We start from the raw sequence: 19,156 nt of genomic DNA on the forward strand, positions 1-19,156 counted from the left end.
AGAGTGTGTAGCTTAGTCTGTGTCAGGACTTAACCTTAGCAAAGCCTTACTGTGTAGCCCAGGCTAGCCTCAAACTCATACTGTCCCAGTCTGTGCCCTCTGAGTACTAAGATTATAGATGCATACCATCATGCCTAGTTCTAACTCCAATAGTTTTTACTAACGTGAAAACCAGAAATATTATAAGACGACAAGGACTATACCATATATATCAGCCTAGGATAATGTGTGTAACAACCCGAACATGTAAATGCCATTATGCAGAGCAGGACAATAAAATAAAGTCCAATAGCAGGTATCTTTTGCCCACAACCCAGTGCAAACAGCAAGGGTGGGTGGAAAAGCAGGAGTCTCTGCCTCACATGGTCCTTCTGCAGGCTCTGCCTTGGAGCGTTCTTCAATGCTCAGCCTTTAAAGTTGCTGTAAGAGGGACTAGAAAGTAGAGTGCCACCCACAGGAAATGTTTACAGGCCAGGGCTGGAACTGGCCCCCTTCTTTGGCCTGTACTTGGGCATGAGGCTCCACCTGGACTGTGAGGAGGCTGGAAAAAGAAGCCAAGCAATGTGCCAGGCAGAAAAGGAATATGGGTGAGCATTTGCCACCCTGGCTGCCTTTCGTGCTAAGAGTCATTGGCACAGAGAGAGTTTGAGAGAGTTGTCATGGCCTGGGCGACCTAGTGACCTATCCTTTTCATGTCCACTCACCCTGTGCTATGTCTTGAGGCCTTCTGGACTCCCTCCCACACCTGCTCATTCCCCCACAGCATCGTTTGGTACTTGGTGTTGGAAGAAGTGATACAGATGTAGAGTTCTTGTGTTGGTAAGGTAGATTTTTATGCACCATGAGAGGGGATGGAGAGCCTATGGCTAAAGTGGTGGGAATTGTTAGAAAGGGAGTGGAGAAAATAAAGCAAGGATGCCAGTCAGGGGGCTTCTGATGTTACCGAGTGTCCCTAGAGAGAAACATCATGGTGAAACAGTTATTTGTTTCAGTAGAAGGAGGTAATACTTTGAAAACTTTTATGTACTTATAAAATTTAGACTGAAGATTCACTCTCATGCTAACTCCATCAGAAGGGGTGATATTTATAATTGTGAGAGTAAGCCATCCTAGCTGTTAATATTTTTTTATACTCACAAAATAGCACATGTACATTTAACCGATGTCTCGGAGAGTGGTTTTTCTAAGGAACAGCATTTAGTTGTGGGGGGGGACTCTTTTAGTTTTTTTTTTTTTCTCTTCTGAAGTAGAATAGGAAGCAGGTATATACCCAGTGATGAGCCCAGGATGAGAGACACTCAGAGAAACTTTCCCAGATCAAAATTGTCATCACCATAGGGTACATTTCTCACTCAAAACTTGTGGATCCTGAAAGACACTAATCCATTTTTTGGTCTGGACATTAATCAAAAAGAATAGAACTTATTTATTTGTTATGTTTAGTTTAGCAAACTTTCTGAAATGAGGTTGCTATGTAAGTTTGTAAGTGGCATTTCTGTCACCTATAACCCATGCCCTTGGGCCACTTATTGGAGCCAACAGACACAAATCACTTTGCCAAGAACAATTTCTACAAGAGTTTAACAACAGCAAGTCCTTGGTAGTCCAGAGCAGGTGGCAAGATTTGTGCATTAGATGTTCAAAGGAAGGCTGGGGAGATGGTTCAGAGGATAGGAGCACTGACCGCTCTTCCAGAGGTCCTGAGTTCAATTCCCAGCAACCACATGGTAGCTTACAACCATCTGTAATGGTATCTAACACCCTCTTCTGGTGTGCCTGAAGATAACTACACTGTACTCATATAAATAAAATAAATCTTTGAAAAAAAAAAAAAGATGTTCAAAAGAATTGGGTGATCCTCTCCTGAAAGCCATGTAGCTACCACTTGTGTGACATACCATTTCTTTACCCCAGGGATTTCCCGGAAAGGATGGTTCCTCTGGGCCTCCAGGACCACCTGGGCCAATTGTGAGTATTTATAGAAACTTCTGGGATGCATCAGCTGCCATTTTTTTGTAACAACAGTTTGTTGGTACAGAACTTAATTATCCTTTTAAAATGACAAATCCAGATGGTTTGATTGTTCACTGAGCCTTTTTTTGTAAGGTTATCTCTGTGCATTTAGTTGTGATTACCTATAATTAAGACTTGGAATTCATAGAACTTTACCTGACCAAACCTATAGAGATTTAAAAACGGCCTTATATGTGGTCATTGGGCAGAGTAATGAACAATGACTCCCGAAACATTGGTGGTGGGGAGGGAAGCTGTTGGGGCATGCATTGTTATCCCTGCTTGAAAGTTGGCTGTGATCCATTGCATATATGAATCTTCACCTTTGTCCCATTTCTTGCTTCTATTTTAGGGAATTCCTGGAGCCCCTGGTGTCCCAGGGATCACGGGCAGCATGGGACCACAAGGAGCCCTGGGGCCACCTGTAAGTACTCAGTGGTAGCTGTTCAGGATATATGTCCTGTCATTACTTAAGTATATGTTTAAGTTTACCAGCATCTCTGTGGATTAGAAGTGTTTGCTCAGATGTCAAGCATGGTGGAGGTATTCACCTGAATCCCAGCACTTGGGATGCACAGACAGGCAGATCTCTGTGTTTCTAGGTCAGCCTTGACTACAAACCAGGTTCCAGGATAGCCAGGGTTACATGGAGATACTCTGTTTCAAAAAACGTATAAGACATGTTTATTCACTGTTGGACTTAATGAGATTCTCTGAAGGAAAGTGGTTGGAGCTTTAAGAGCAAGTTGTGCGTATACCATGGCTAAGGTTAAATGGTCCTACTGGAATGTAGGTCATGCTCTTGCTTAAATATGTCCCCATGGCTTGTTCTGTATTTGCCTAAGTGAACTCAGCATCATCTTTCAAGATTGGATACAACAGCTAAATGTCAATCATGCTTGCCCCCCAAGAAGAAAAATATAAAACTGTAGAAAATGAAAGTTTTAGAGAAAATAGGAATATATTTTTATACCTTCCATTCAATCCCAGAGCACATTAAAGCACAAGCACACAGAAGCAGACGGTGTAGATCAGAGTGCCGTGAGAAGAACCTGTTTCCCCTTGACCTTTCTAGTCTCTTCATTGGCATTTAAACATAGCCAATAGGAGAGGGCAAAGAGCCCAGGGATGCAGCTTCTCTGCTTCCTCATCTGTGAACAGTGTGACGCGTGGAACTCTCATCAAAGCCGTTCTTCGTGTTTTCCGAGACTTGAAAGATGCTCACCATAGACTTAGATATCAGCATTTTGGCAGCATCTGTGCTGAGCAGAGTAAACCACTGTGCTGTGGTAAAGTCTCTCTTGTGGCAAACCTGCAGAGGGTATGTGGAACAGAGATGTGTGACAGAAGGGTGCAAAGATAGGTATGAATTCCATCTTCATTTCCACTAATGCGTCATCTTTTGGCCCCATTTTCCATGGCCATGTCTCTTCCATGGGTGGGAAAGAGTCTTGCCTTTAAGAACCTGTCTGTACAATCTCCCTAGAAAATTCCCAAATCCTTAACTAATTTCTCTTTACCAAGTCCTTCACAAGTTCTGGGGACTGGGTTTCAACTTGTAAGGAAGGCAGGGAACCTTTCTTACCAGAGACACTGCGTTGGATCTCTTCCTCTCTGTCTCCAGCTAGTCTTGTTGCTGTTTATCCTTGGAATGTATTTCAGTACAATTTTCAATCCCCAGAGTCCTCTTCTGTGCTATAGTGTACACCGCACATACCTAGACACACCTGTGGGACACCCAGAATAATGAATATGGCTTTAGCAAACAAACCCTGGTTTGTGCATCCTGATAAACACTGACAATAGTAGTCACTTTACAAAGCTGTGGATTTACCCCAACTGACTTCTCACTGTCCAAAACTGCCAAGCATCTAATTCCTCCCAAGGCACTGGCTTAAATCCAGAGCCCTCCTGCCATGGATTGCATGTACGATGAGGTCTGTGAAGGAGCTTGACTCTCCTGTTTTCAAATCTGACTAATACTGGGTCACAAAGGAAAATTGGATGACTTTGTCTTCAGATATCTCCTTTAATCAAAAAGACATTGCCATATTTGATCTCGTGTGTGGAAACACACACACACATACACATACATGTACTCACACATGCATGCACACACATAAGCACACATTCATGCACTCACACATGCATGCACACACACAAGCACACATTCATGCACACACACATATATGTACTCACATGCACACATACATACACATGCATGCACTCACACACACACACACACACACACACGAGCTCTTGCAAGCAAGCACACACAAATTGTGTCTCTGCTTTCTCTGTGTCTCTGCTCTCTCTCTCCTTCTCATCTTTTTCTGTCAATCTTATCTTTCTGTCTACTCATCTATTTCACACAAGAAAGTCTTAGAATCATTCTGTTACTAGGTTTTACTCTGCTCATCAAGATGTGGTTTAGGGAACCAGAGTTCCAGAATTTACCCTCCAGACTTAGGGAGCAAAGACTTCCACCAAAGAAATTTCAGAGGTAGTGGATGCTCAAACCAGCAGAACCATGGCAGCACTTAGGGTATCAAAGACTTTGGAGCATCCCAAGTACAGTAAGAAAACAGGAAGATGTTACTTTGCCATGGTTACATAGAGTAGGCAAACCTGTCTGTGCAGGGTGGGGGAAGGGGGTCTTTTTCTTACTCGAATTCCCCAGAACTAAGTTTTCTTACCCAGGATATGGAAACAAAAGCCCTGATTGGTCCTAAGCCAAGAGGGATGGGATGAGAAGGAACAGAAGAAGAAGAAGCAGACACTAAAGTCTTAGGAGAATTTAAATGGAGTACAGAGGGGCAGAGTAAGGCCAGAAGTTATTGGTGAGGATGACAGTTCCTCATTTACCCACCTGGCCTAGTGTGCATCCGCATTAGACTCTAAATATGGGACATAATAAAATACCTACAGTCCCCACAAATAGATCACCTAATGTTAGTTTTATCATCTATCAGCAGAGAAAGGCATTTGGGGGCCACAAGAGAGGCCTCATGCCACTGACACTTTTATTAGAAGCAGAAGGTGATCTATAACTGCTGGGTAAGGATGCCGCAGCTGGCTCGTGCAGTTCCCATCCAAAGCAAGCCATTCTCTGCACTAGAGCTCAGGATTTTCCCTGTGTCCAGGCCGCCAGCTCCCACAGGCCTGCTAGCTGCCAGGCTGGGATGATTACTAAAGCAGGCTCCCTGCTGTGCTGTTAAGACCTTGATTGATTTCACACAGATATCTGTCTAGGAAAATGAGGGAAGGGAACCAAGAAAGACTGTGCCACAGAAAACAGTAGTGTGTTTCCTACAGTAGATGCCAGCAATGCTTACTCCTGGACGGCACATTCTATACCAGCTCCTCAGGTAGATGATCATGGCTGCTGCCAGGCATCTAATTCCTTCCTAGGCATTGGCTTAAATGCAGTGCTCTCCTGCTGTGGGTTGCATGCATGATGAGGCTTGTGAAGGGGCTTCTTACTGCTGAGGCTGAATTTTCATAGGTAAGCCCACTATTTAAAGAGCCCTGTATAAAATGTGCAAATACGTTATATCCACATGGGCTCTTACCTATAGGAGCTACTAACAGAACACAATCACCTAGCCTACATTTTATGTAAATTGTCCCTACCTCAGGCAGTTGCCCATCTCTTCTGGCTCCTAATGTCTGTCTTGTGACGGAAAGATGTCATTGTGCTTGTATACCTCTTTATCATCAGAGGCATAGAGTACTTTCTACGTATTTGTGAGAAAGGAAGGAAGAAAGACAGGGGAAGAAAAAAGGAGAAGGGCTTGAAACCTAGAAATGTTCCTGTACAAAGGAAACACAAGGACAAAAGGTGGAACAGAGACTGAAGGAAAGGCCATCCAGAGACTGCCCCACCTAGGGAATCCATTCCATCTGCAGACACCAAACCCCCACACTATTGCTGATGGCAAGAAGCACTTGCTGACAGGAGCCTGGTATGGTTGTTCCCTGAGAGGTTCTACCAGCACTTGACCAATACAGATGCAGATACTCACAGCCAACCATTGGACTGAGCCTGTGGACCCCAGTGGAAGAGCTAGGGGAAGGACTGAAGTAGTTGAAGGGGATTACAACCCCATAGAAAGAACAATATCAACTAACTGGACCACCCAGAGCTCCCAGGGACTAAACCATAACCCAAAGAGTATATATGGAGTGATCCATGGCTCCAGATACATATGTCGCATAGGATGGCCTTATCTAACATCCATGGGAGGGGAGGCCCTTGGTCCTGTGGAGGCTTGATGCCCAGCATAAGGGTGGGTAGAAGAGCACCCTCATAGAGGCAAAGGGGAGGGGGGAAGGGGGACAGGAAGATGGGGGAATGGGATGGGGGAGTCTGTGAAGGGGTGACCCAGAAGGGGGATATCATTTGAAATGTAAATGAATAAAAGTATTAATAAAGAAAAAAGAAAAGGAGAAAGTGGGATGTGGCAGGGAAAGAGAGGAAAAGAGAGGAGAGGACACTTAGGTTCTCAGGGTGCTGTTTAGGGAAACTAGGTTATTCTTACTGCTGGGGTCAGGACACCGAGGGTCTTGAAGCCTGCTGAGGCTTGGTTTGTGTAACAGGCATCAACATGTGAGCTTTAGACTATGAGATCATTCTCTCCCTTTCAACCCCCAACTTCTGTGAATCTATGAATGAAGCTACTGTATTTCTTTACATTTCAAGTGTTCCTGAAATTAAAGGGAAAATATGCCACTTTTTCCTGCCTCCACCTACAGGAACTATGTGTTTTCCCTCAAAGCATACTTTGGTGAAGTTATGGGCCTTCATGTACTCAGGAATTTTTATTTTTTATTTATTTATTTTTTGTTTTTACTTTGCGAAAATCAAAGGAAATATGTCGGTGAAGTTGGAATCAACCATAATTACTTGCTGTCTGTACTATTTCACTAAGAAGAGCTTTCACTGAGACAGCATAATTGTGTCTCTTAGCGACTCAGTAGCAAGCATCATGAGACTGAGTTTGGGAAGTTTCAGGACTAATTAAACACATTTATCTCTTTATACCAGAAAACGCCAGGAGCTCCTGCTGCCTGTTTGCCTCACCAACCAAGTTTGGTTTTTAAATTCTTTCTTTAAATATGACATATTTTCAAACATGCTAATATTACAAATGGCACCAAAAGAAATGTATTCAGACATGTTGGTGTCAAAAATTAAAGTGTTGAAGACTGAGGCTTTCTGTGTTTTTGTTTGTTTGTTAACATAAGATCTCTCTGTGTGGCCCAGGTTGGGCTTGAAGTCAGGGTAATATTCCTGCCTCAATACTGTAAGTGTGCGAGCCACCATGCCTGGCTCAAAACCATTTTTGTTTGTTTGTTTGTTGTTTTGTTTTTTAATGACTTCATTCTGAATCACTAGAATTAGGTATGTGGGGGTGTGGCATGCCTGCTTGATTTTGTCTGCATTAGGAAATTTTTTTCTTTATTGGAATAGAGGATTCTGGCACATGGCAGTTGTAAACAGCATCCTCTTCTAGCCAAGGAACAGATAGAACCTGAGTCCAAAAATTCACCCTAAGTTATAGCTCTTCCTTGTCCCTTACTGTTTGATCTGGGGCAAATGATTTTAGCTGTTCGTGCACAGTTTTCCTAATCTGTAAACTGGGACTGTCTTATGCAGTTGTTATAAGGACATGAATTAACCTCACAGGAATATTATAGGGACAAGAAAAAATCTTACAAGACTATTGGAAAGGTTAACTGAGTGAATACATGTGAGATACCTAGAACAGTAGCTGGCTAAGGCAAACTAAAAGTATTCATCATTAAAATTTATAATTTCTGAATATATTAAAATATCAGTTATTTACTTTTGACTGCTGGTTTTTTGGTTTGTATCTAGTGCCCCCAAAGTTGTTTCCTTTTTACACAGTAGTATCATATCTAACTCTTGCCCCATCAGGACCTCTCAGTGAACACAGCCATCTCTAGGATTTTGTCCTCTTGAAATCAGAGATGCCAGGTGGCAAGAAAGGAGGATGTGGACTGTGCAGTTATTTACAAAATTAATTTAGGCTGGTACACACAGAGAGAAGGGAAGGGTGAGAGGGAGTTGTACAAACCTTGTTTTTGCAAACAAGTTTTTCTTGTAGAACTGGGTATTTTTTTTAAAAAGAATCAACACTTTTCTAACCCTCTAGAAATGTACTGTAGTGTGTTTTTAAATGTTTTTCTTCCATTGCTTTTCAATCCAGCTAGTGGAAGCAAAGTACAGATTGGCTAATAATGCAGATTTGAAATGAAGCCCAGTCATCCATTCACTCTGTTAACATGTATGTTTGAGCCCCGCCGTGTCTCAGGCAGTCTCTGGAGCAGAGGGTATGGAGATCCATTAGTCAGACACAGACCCAGCCTGGTGGAGCTCACATGCTAACCAGGAGCTGCTTTCTTTCTAGAAGCTGGAATTCTCTTCCAAACTCTTTACCTACATATTTCCAAACCAGCAGCATGTCACGAGATAATAAACTATGAGCCTTCTTCTCTAGAAATCCCTTCATTGAATACTCCTAAGTAAGGAGCCAAAGTCTGAATTTTTCCCCAAATATTTGTTGTTTTTTTTGTTTGTTTTGTTTTGTTTTTTCAAGACAGGGTTTCTCTGTGTAGCCCTGGCTGTCCTTGAATTCACTCTGTAGACCAGGCTGGCCTTGAACTCAGAAATCCGCCTGCCTCTGCCTCCCAAGTGCTGGGATTAAAGGCATGTGCCAACACTGCCCGATATTTGTTCTTCTTAAAAAACTTTATTTATTTCATTTTTATTAGTTCTTGGAGAAATTTATATATGTTTTGATCATACTCACACTCAAGTCCGACTCTTCCCAGATCCACTCTCACTTTCCTAACCACCCAACTTTGTGTCTTCTTTTTTAAAAATAGCACCCTTCCTCATTCGAACTGCTCACATATTGTGAGGCCTTTCACCAGAGAGCAGCCAATTTACCATAGGCTTCATGCTTAGAGGAAACAGACTCTTTCTCTCCCAGAAGAAGTATTTTAAAGTTTTATGTTTAATTGTGTGTATATATGTGTGGCTTTGTGCACATGAGTGTCATGTCTACAGAGGCCAAAAGAGGGCATCGCATTCCGTGGAGCTAAAGTTACAGCTGAGTCACCCTGTGAGAACCCAGGTCCTATGGAAGAGCAGTATGCTGAGCTATCTCTGAAACCCCCAAGTTTTCAAATATACACAAAATTGAAGAAAATTTCGAGTGAGCACTGTATAGCCAGTACCAAGGTCCTTGGTGATACACGTTAGTGCACGTGTGTTTTCAAAGCCTCCGTGCTTAGCTGATTTCAGATCTAATTTGCAATCATGGAAAATTATCTAATGGCACACCAAAGGATAAGTTTACAGTCATTGTTAAAACTATAGTTAATATTTTATCATCATTGGGGGGGGGCAGGATAAAAGGAAATGCAAATTCAGAGAAATAAGAGGCAGTCCCAGAATTTAATTTAATTTAATGTTGGACATGTAGGCAAATGTCTGAATGACAACTTTATGCAAGGATTTGTGTAATCAATCTCAGTGCTTTAAGAAGAAAAAGTATATGGTAGCTTTTATAAATCTCTCTCCACGAAATCCAGGAAGTAACCCATTAAACATATACAACGATAAAGATTCAGTGTTGGAGACTTGAGTCTCAAACCGAACCACCATATTACAATATCCCTGCTGATGACACTGAAGCCATAAGATCTACAGTTAATATGTTTCTCATGTATCACTTGTTCCTATCTATAGTAGACTGGGCCTATAAGAAGGGGAAGGTAGAATTTTCAGGAACAAATACCAGAATTTTCAGGTAGAGAGTTTAGGACCAAGTTATAAAATACTTACTCACTTACTTACTAAGGCTTGAACTTTGTCATGTATTTAAGCATCACTACATGACTTAGAAGGACAGAAGTGCTGCTGTCAAGTCACTTGGCTGCCTCATTTGTATGCTGGTGACTTCCTGGAAGGAAGAGACCAGTGATTGTGTGCATGGTACACTGGAAGGGAGATCTGAATGTTTAAGTGCCCTGGTAAGAGATACTAAACACAGGAGGACAGGAGAAGAAATTTATGTTTGAAATGAGTGGTGTGCATGCATGTGCATGTGTGCATGCACACATGCCTCCGTGTGTGTGTGTGTGTGTGTGTGTGTGTGTGTGTGTGTGTGTGTGTTGAGTACAACAGAAGGGCTCTGCTGGAAAGAGAAAGGAGAAATAGTGGACTGTTGCCATCTAATCAGGAGAGGTCACTGTTGGTTTCTCTTCCCCGGCGGACTCTACCTATGACTGTGTGCATGTATCTTGAAGTCAGCTGGGGAAGAAGCCTTCCCACTGCCAACATCTGCAAACACTACAACTCATAGCATTCTGTTTCCCTGGACCCTATGAAATGAATCAAGAATTTCGGACTTGGGTAACTTAGCAAAGCAGAGTTTGAACTTCACATCACGCCTGCTTTGGGACCTGTTGAGACCGAAGTAGGAACAGGAAGCAATCTGATGACGTGCCGTGATCCACTCATGGATTCTATTCATACCTCTAGGAATGATTACACAAAGGTCACAGCCATATTGCCTGTGAGCTGACAGAGATAGGATTGCCTTCTGAGGACATCTGCTTGTTTCCCTTGTAAGCAAAAACACCGGAAACATTGTATTTCTTAATAAATATTTTGCAGTAATGATAAATTGTCTTATTGTCAAAAGTAGCAAAGCCATGGTTTTAAATAAGCATTCAGCTGAGAATGCATGCGCACATGAGCCTCCATGTAGTAGAGACTCATGCCATCACTGCAGAGGCAGCAGAATGAGGCTGTGGGGTTTCACAGATGGCATCTCTTCCTTTAACTGATAACATTAAGTGGAGTTCTTTGCATTTCTTATAGATATGTGTTTCTAAAACTTTTATTAGAAAACTTCCTAAATGTTGTTTATGGAATCATTATGAAGCAGTCTATAGAGTTCATCCCATTGTGTGTTGTTCGGTGTAGGAAGCTACGAAGGATAGCCATGGTGGAAATGTAGGTTACTCAGCAGTACCACTATACCATTCTACTCCTGTAGCTCCAAACTGCCACATCTCTGCATGAAAGATCCAGAGGAGTAAAGTGTGTAAATCAGCTGTTCTGCACAGTGGGACTACAGGTTGTTCTCTGCTTTATTCCCGTTGCCTGTTTTCACCCATGTTTGGAAGAAATCCCTCTGTCAGCTAGGAAGAGATGTACTCTCATGGCTCATCGCTGAGCACAGCATCCTAAGTAACTTGAAATTTATTCTTTACTTTTACAGGGTGTCCCTGGAGCGAAGGGAGAGCGAGGTGAACGAGTAAGTCATCTAAGGGAGTTTCTGGCTATAGGTGGTTGCACATAGCCCTTGCCTAAGCCTCAAGAGGAATGGTCATTGCCACCTGTGGTATTTGTTGCTGACCCAGTAGTCTTTCATTTAGAAGCACATGAATTTCACAGGGAAAACATCTGGGTGGGTTGGAGGCCAGGAGAGGATTTCTAGTTATATAGCTGCTGTCATCCGGCTCCTTGACTTTGGACTCCATTCCTTAAGGAATTCCTTAAGCTCATAAAGTGGAGCTGAGATGGAAATAACATAATAGATGTGGAAGACTGTCATAATGGATGTAGATAGCTTTATATTAATTCCAGCCAGTGGCACAGAATTCTCGTTTTCCTTAGGACGTAGTATTGGCATGTAGCAAGACAGTGGTTGGATAGAATCAAAAAGCAGGCCTTGAAATTGAAATCACCTTAATTTTGGTGCCCACTGAGTCTCTGTAGATGTTGTGAGGCTTCTAATGTAGTTGTGTTCTTGGCTGGGGTAGAAGCAGTGCTGGTCTCGAGTTCAACAGGTTATTTCTGTGATCAGTTACGCAATTTGTTTAAACCAGATTAGCTATAACCTGGGCTTAATAGTTTCCCTATGAGTTATTATTAGTATTAAATGAACCATCACTTGAGAAGGCATTAAATATGTATGAGTATGTTTAGATATTGTTAATATTTTTTTAGAATCTGGACCAAAAGTGTTTATTTGAGCTCACGAATCTAATAAGCAAAGATTTTCAGGAACCTTAAATCCTGGGTACATATTGTTTCCTGCATTAACCGTAGTAGTTAGCCCTCCCTGTTGCTAGGAGCCTAGAGTCTTGGTGGGAACAATGGGTCAGGTCATTTATGTCCGGGCTGTATGGCTGCGCATATGGTCACGCTTGAGGAATGTACTTCCTTCCCATCCAGGGAGACCTGCAGTCTCAAGCCATGGTGAGGGCGGTGGCACGACAAGTATGTGAGCAGCTCATTCAGAGTAAGTGCAACGCCGGTCACCTATGTCCTGTCTCATCCCTGTCCAAAGTATGCTTCCCTTCCCAGGACTAGAGACCAAGGAAGACCCCTCCAATGCTCTGGATAGCTGTGTACACACAGCCTTAAAAATCCTCTCTCTGAACCACCTACCAGCCTAATAGATTGCCCCAGAGCTTTACAAGGATGGCACAGGAGCCAGACTCCCATGTCCTCAGTCCAAGAAGCCATTGATTTGCATACGCATATTTAATTAACTGCTGCAGTCTTCCATTTCTCCTCCCCCCATCAAATGGATGCATTCTTTCTCAAATGTTAAGCACTTGAAGACTACCAGACCGGATCAGTATCAAAATGATTATGGTGCTTGTTTCTACTGGCTCACAGATTTTAATCACTTTTCCTTTCTTATCCAGTTTATAGCCATTGCCTTCGGTTAGCCCAAGGTTCTTCCTTTGATTCCTTAGGCTGTATGCCAACATACACACACATACATACACATAGGGTTATTGTGACATCTGATATGACAGTTGGGCATCATTCCCAAAGTCATACCAGAACATACTTGCTGCAACCTTATTTCATTTCTTTATTTTCAAACCCAAGCATTTCAACAGCACTTATTTCAACAACAGATTCCTGTGCTCACCCATTTTGTACACATGCCTACTTATTTTATATATTTTGCCTCAAAAATCTAACCACAAGATTACTTAGGGTGGGCCCTTCCCTTTGCCATGAATATGTTTAGTTTCAGACTATTTGAGGCCAAGTAAAACCAACAGTTCCTCTCAGACCTACCCAACTCTAGCCAAGCTCCAATGCTCACCCCTCCCCACACTGATAGCAACCTCCTCCCCCAGGGATGATATTTTCTGAGTAGTTTCCTTATCTCCCTCCGGGTTGTATTTACTTTAACCCAGAGAAGTTTGGGATTCAGGCCAGTAGAGTCCAGCAAGTGCCAAGAAGGTCTGTTGGCAAGATCCAGAATTCCACCTGTTCCTTTGGGATAAACCCAGATCCTGCCCTGGGGAGGTACAGATGGAGAGGGCGGGTTTTTACTCTGGAGGCCATATCAGTGCAGAAGGAGGACAAAGTCACCATCATCAAACACAGCTGTCTCCCTCTGTGGGCTGTGTCTCTATATAATTCTATGATGCCCATAGTAAGAGAAAATTTGCCAATTAAACAAAATAGTTACCATTAGTGACAAAGTAAGATCTTCAAAAACAATGCATTCTACAAGGGAAATTGGACTTCAGTCACTTGAGAGAAGGCTATACCCAAAGCTCATATAAGCTCTGCTTTATCTCAGAGGTTTCTTATCTCAAATGGGCCATACAAATGAGTAGAAGATTAAGCTTCAATGAAACTGCACTGGGTTGAATCCTCACAAGACTCACTACACACAGCAGGAAGAATGATTCACAGTATTTGCTGCCTTATTTTGCTATAGAACAAAACCCTTGAGTAACATGTGACTATATAACACATGCTCTAAAAGTTGAGGGCCCAATGAAGAGTTTTCGCCCTTTGAAATTCTAAGACTCTGATGAATGACTTCTAGGAGTGGAGAGGTCAGAAGTGAGACAAGGTCTGAAAGGAATCTATGTCACAGGAGGAAATGGTGGCCTCTGCTGCACCTTGGCTGTTTCCTTCAACAGAGCTCTGCTTTCCCCTGTGTTACATAAGCTCCCACCCTGAACCGCTTTCTGGGTGTGCGCAGCCTTCCATACAACCTCAGTCAGCTGGGTTTTCATTCTTAGTTGATCACAGGAATTATGATTAGAAGCGGTATATAGGAAACGGTGAGAGGGGGAGTGATGACAGCTGAGGAAGTGATGAACGACAGCTCCTAACAAAGAAGGAAGTGAAAAAGACAGATGCCTCACCTGCCCAAACAGCGGACGACATGCCTGCTGATTGAATCAGGAGAGGCTCCCCCATCATACTCATAGTTCACTGTTTAAGGAAAGAATGCATTGGATGTATTTACATGTGCTTCCTAAAATAAGAGTAATGCTTTCATGTAGATTTAAGTATTTAAAAGGAAATAAATGTATCTGAGGAGGTAGCTCCGTTAGTAGATTGCTGGTCTTAGGTTCAATCCCCAGTACCATACAGAGCAGGCTTAGTGATGGCATGCCTGTAATCCTAAGTGAGACCCCCCCTAATCCCAGGCACAACCCCCCAAAGTCACAAAAGAGTGGGTGACCCTACATACCAAAATAATAGATGGAAATGAACAGTGGTTATCTGTAGGAGAAATGTCACCTTCAGAGATGATGGGAAGTGAAGTATTACTCGGTATTAGGGCATTACTTATAATTGTTAAAATGTGTTCTTCCAAACTGAGTTAAGGGGTTATGAGAGAACAACAGGATTTTGTTATATTATTTTTTAAGCCTAGGACAGGGGCAGCCTGCAGCTGGGACACAGGCAAAGGTTCCTGAAAACCATCTTGGCAATCAGAGTTGAGTGGAGACAGGCCTTGTTTGGGGATTTGAGAGCAGGAGGGTGGAGCAGGCTTCGTGGGTTGGAACAAAGACAAGTAAAGCCATTAGGAAGGAAATTGATGCAGAGAAAGGCAGCAGGGTGAAGGTTCAGGGGTCAGGTAAATGTTAGGGTGAGTGTAAAATTTATGACTTCTGTTCAGTGGTGTTTATTGCGACGCTGATGTGAACTGTGGAATTCCAAACACATGAGATGTGACTTGAATGTAACCCAGCCATTAACATCATCCAGGAGAAAAATGCAAAAAAACCGCTAAGTTACACACGAGCCTGTCTCAGAAGGGTGTGCCTTGTCCTCAGTGCACATCTGACAGCACTGTTTGGAGGTTTGAAGTATGGCACTCCAGTTTCCCCTTTGACTTTGCGATGGTTTGAGGAATGATGCCCCTGTTTCCCCTTTAATAGTGTGACGGTTCATTCATCTCTTGTTGCTCAGGTCACATGGCCAGGTACACAGCCATCCTCAACCAAATCCCCAGCCAATCCTCGTCTATCCGGACCATCCAGGGCCCTCCTGGTGAGCCTGGGAGACCAGGTTCACCTGGAACCCCTGGAGAACAAGGACCCCCAGGTGCCCCAGGCTTCCCAGGAAATGCAGGCGTGCCGGGGACCCCAGGAGAACGAGGTAAGCAGGGCTAGTTTTCTCACAGGCTATCTCCACAGAAGGGGACAGTGTGACCATGGTACTTACACAGTGGCAGATTCAGAAATAAAGAATAAAATTAATTCTACCCTTTTCACTAAATTTCTTATATGTCCCAAGGCTGAGACAACTAAGCAACACACTTTTTTTTATTAGAGTATATGTACCGTGTGGCAGAGTAGGGCCAGAAGCCCTAACTCCCTTCCTAGAGGCTTTTGTGTAATTGAGAATTGTCTATGTGAGTACACTGTTTCTGTCTTTCCCACACTTCCTTCTCCTCCCTTGTCCCTCCATTATGCCCTCTCAGATTCACAGACTTGTCGACAATTACTCTTCTACCTGTATACAGATACACTGATATATGTAACATACCGAGTCCAGCTACGTTGCTCATGTGGACCTCTGTGTAGGGCTGACAACCTAGGATTGTAACACCTGTCACGGGGCTCATGAGTGGAAAAAAGGTGATCACTCTTCCTTGGCAGCCATTTACTTCCTATAGCTTCTCATTTAGGTGTCAACTTTCTCCTCATCCATATCGGTATGTGGTCTTGTGCAGGCAACCATATTGTTGAGAGTTCATGGGCACAGCATCCCTGTCATGTCCAGAGAAGACTGCTGTGCAATGGTTGTCTCGGTTCTCAGGCTTTCTGTCATAGTCTCTGAGCCTTACTTACGGGGGATAGTATCACATAAATGAACTTAAAAACAAAAATCACACGGTCACTGACTAGGTGTGTTTCATACGTTTTATTTATTTTCTACCTTTCTTTCCCTTTGTTGTGCATCTTCTTGGTGCAAGGTTTGGGTTAATCCTCTCTTGCACATGAACCTCATCCTGATCACCCTAGTGCAGAAATAAATACAGCCACCCCGAGCATGTGGTGCCTTTAGTCCCAGTCTCCTGCACCTCTGACATTAGCTGACCACTAGGTTGCTGAGCATAAGTCAACATGTTGTGATGGGCAGTGCACAATGCTTTTTAAACTTCATTTCCTCCATGGCTGTCACATTGATTATGATCTGGTTGTGATTATCATGCAAGGCACAAAATCAGAAAGAGGGGCTTAATGCCCTTCCAATGCACCAGAGATCTGGCCATCCGAGGGAATGTACTTCTGCCAGCAGGGCACTCCTCAAGGGTGTTGAGGCTAGAGAAACTGTGACTCACAGAATATAGAGCCAGTACCCAAGCCACTCTCAGCAAGCTACAAGTTGACTTTGCTCTTTATGGAAATCTGTACTCTGCTCTTGCCAAACTGAGTCTTTCCTGTACTGCAGGATTAACTGAGTGATTAGATCAGAGGAAAATCACCCAGAAATTCTCAAACCTGGTAGCTTGACAACCGTTGAGTATATGAATTTCCATGGCATTTCTTCAGTGTGTGTGTGTGTGTGTGTGTGTGTGTGTGTGTGTGTGTGTGTGCAATTGAATCACAATTGAAGTTCTCAGCCATCTGTTCTCCTGGCCCTACAGTTTTATACAAAAGGAAGCAAACGAAGGTACTGAGGCCAAACAAGACTCAAAGTCAGCCAACGGCAGGACCAGTAATAAGAAACAAGAGGTTTTTGGTTTTTCATTGTATCAATTATAATTATCATGATCGTTATATAAAGCCATCTTAAGAGAGCACTATTTTGTAATGAGGGAAAATAAATATTGTTACTCATCAGTATAATAACTGTGAAAGCAAGAGTAAAAGAAACATGGCTAACGGATAGTCTCCAGCATAGGATTCAAATGAAGCTCTCTCTCTGCTGAGGCTGAAGATGCAAAGCGTTCTTCAGTTGGTCAACTTTTCATCAGAAGTCCCCCATTTTGTTTCTCTGTTATAATTTTTCAAGGTTCTAGAAAAACCATGCTGTACAGTAAAATATATAGAAATATATGTGAGTGGAGCATGCTGGCCCACAACTTTAATCCCAGCACTTTCAGACAGAGGCAGGTGAATTGTTGAGCTTGAGGCCAGCCTGGTCTACAGAGAGAGTTCCTGGGACACCAAGGTCTACAAGGGCAAACCTTGTCTAAACAAACAAAAGGGGGAGGGGAGAAAAGGGAAAGATTTGGAATATTGGTGTAGTAGCCATGCAAACATATCAAGCTGGAGAAGTGGAACAGCATTCTTACCCTGCTTTCCTCTCTGCTTTCATTAAAAGGGCAGTTGGTGTGTGGCTGTGTGTGATTTAGTTTCATCTATGTTGATGTGATAAAATATTTTCTCACTGAGTAATTTAGTACTTTCCCAGAGTAAGAACCCCAGAGAAAGGGCTCTTATCTTAACTCACACTTGCAGGTGACAGTCCATCATAGCAGGGATGTCAAAGGAATGGGAAGTTAAAACAGTCACTCTACATCCACAGTCAAGGGCAGGGAGAAATCATTGCACGCGCGCGCGCGCGCGCGCGCACACACACACACACACACATAAACACACACACATACACACACTATTGAGCTATTGAGCTATTTTTCTGTACTCTTATATAGTCAAGAACCCAAATCAGGGGACAGATACATCCCATTTTCAGATTGGGTCTTTCCATATTAATTAAATCAGTCAACACAATCTCCCATAGAAATGTCCATAGACCAAACTGCTCTAGACAGTCCTTCATTGAGATTCTCTTCCCAAGGAGGTTGTGTCAAATTCACACACTAACCATCACAGGAGATCTTGGATTTTATCATCTCAGTTTTAAAAATACTTCTTTGACATAGTATCTTTGGTAAACTCCTTCCTTTGAGAACTGGCCAAACATTTTTTACATGTAGAGAGTAGAAGAAAATGAAAGACAGAAAGTTGGTCTAAGCAATGGGGGATGGTTCTTCACAGCTCCCCTTATTAGCTGGGACTATTTTTGCTCATTCTGGCAGTCTTTCTCTCTGACTCTTCCTTGACCCTTTGTTTCACTTCATCTCAGACAGTCTGAATCAACTTATAGGGAAGAGTAGTCTCGGCTCCCTTCTCAGTTAGATTGTAACACACAGAGGATCCTCAGAATGGGAGAATTCAGAGACCAGCTGAAGTTTTCTTCACACACACACCAATGCTGACTGACTTCCACAGTTGCTGGTTCTCAGAAAAGCAGGGCCTCCATTCTGCCCAGCAGCATGCTTTTGCTATATGGCCTGGTCTCTCATCTGCTCTCCCTTACTTTACTATATTCAAAGAAAACTGTGAACCAAAATTCCATTTGCTTCTTAGTTCCTCTCATTACACCCTGCACTGCCTTTGAGTGTGGGCTCTTTTTTACCAGGATCAGCCTTCACCTTCTTCCTTGCTTCCCTTAAACCCCATAGTCATGTACTAGCTTTTCTGAACCTCCTGGCCTCTTGGGTGACTAACTAGGGTGACCAAAATAGATTTCCTGGATAATCAATGTAACAATTAAATTTCTTACTCCAGTTGTTGCATTGTTCATATCCACACTGGTACCTTGAATTGAAAACAGAATATAATCAGGTCAGCCATGAGTTTCTGTATTTACTTGAAATGAGTTATTTACTTGGGATGAGATCTTTTTAATATACTCAGAAAGAGTCAATAAAACATGTTAACTTCTGAATTCATTGAAAATTCCTCTAATTCTATGATTCTTCAAAAATATCAAAGGCACCATCCAACTCAGTATTTTCGTTTTTTT

At 42.7% G+C, this 19,156-nt stretch overlaps 1 protein-coding gene across 3 annotated transcripts in view; it reads left to right on the forward strand.

Moving 5' to 3' along the window:
* The window catches only part of Col14a1 (collagen type XIV alpha 1 chain), a 224,054-nt gene that overhangs the window by 189,163 nt on the left and 15,735 nt on the right, over positions 1-19,156 (forward strand). For all 3 annotated transcript variants that reach the window (XM_031359565.1, XM_031359566.1, XM_031359567.1), the window contains exons 41-45: positions 1,915-1,968; positions 2,366-2,437; positions 11,334-11,369; positions 12,293-12,359; positions 15,305-15,493. In XM_031359565.1, the coding sequence (XP_031215425.1) occupies positions 1,915-1,968; positions 2,366-2,437; positions 11,334-11,369; positions 12,293-12,359; positions 15,305-15,493 (418 nt within the window). The remainder of the gene's footprint in view (positions 1-1,914; positions 1,969-2,365; positions 2,438-11,333; positions 11,370-12,292; positions 12,360-15,304; positions 15,494-19,156) is intronic.

This window comes from Mastomys coucha, unplaced genomic scaffold (genome assembly GCF_008632895.1).
Source record: "Mastomys coucha isolate ucsf_1 unplaced genomic scaffold, UCSF_Mcou_1 pScaffold7, whole genome shotgun sequence".
NCBI classification, from domain to species: Eukaryota; Metazoa; Chordata; class Mammalia; order Rodentia; family Muridae; genus Mastomys; species Mastomys coucha.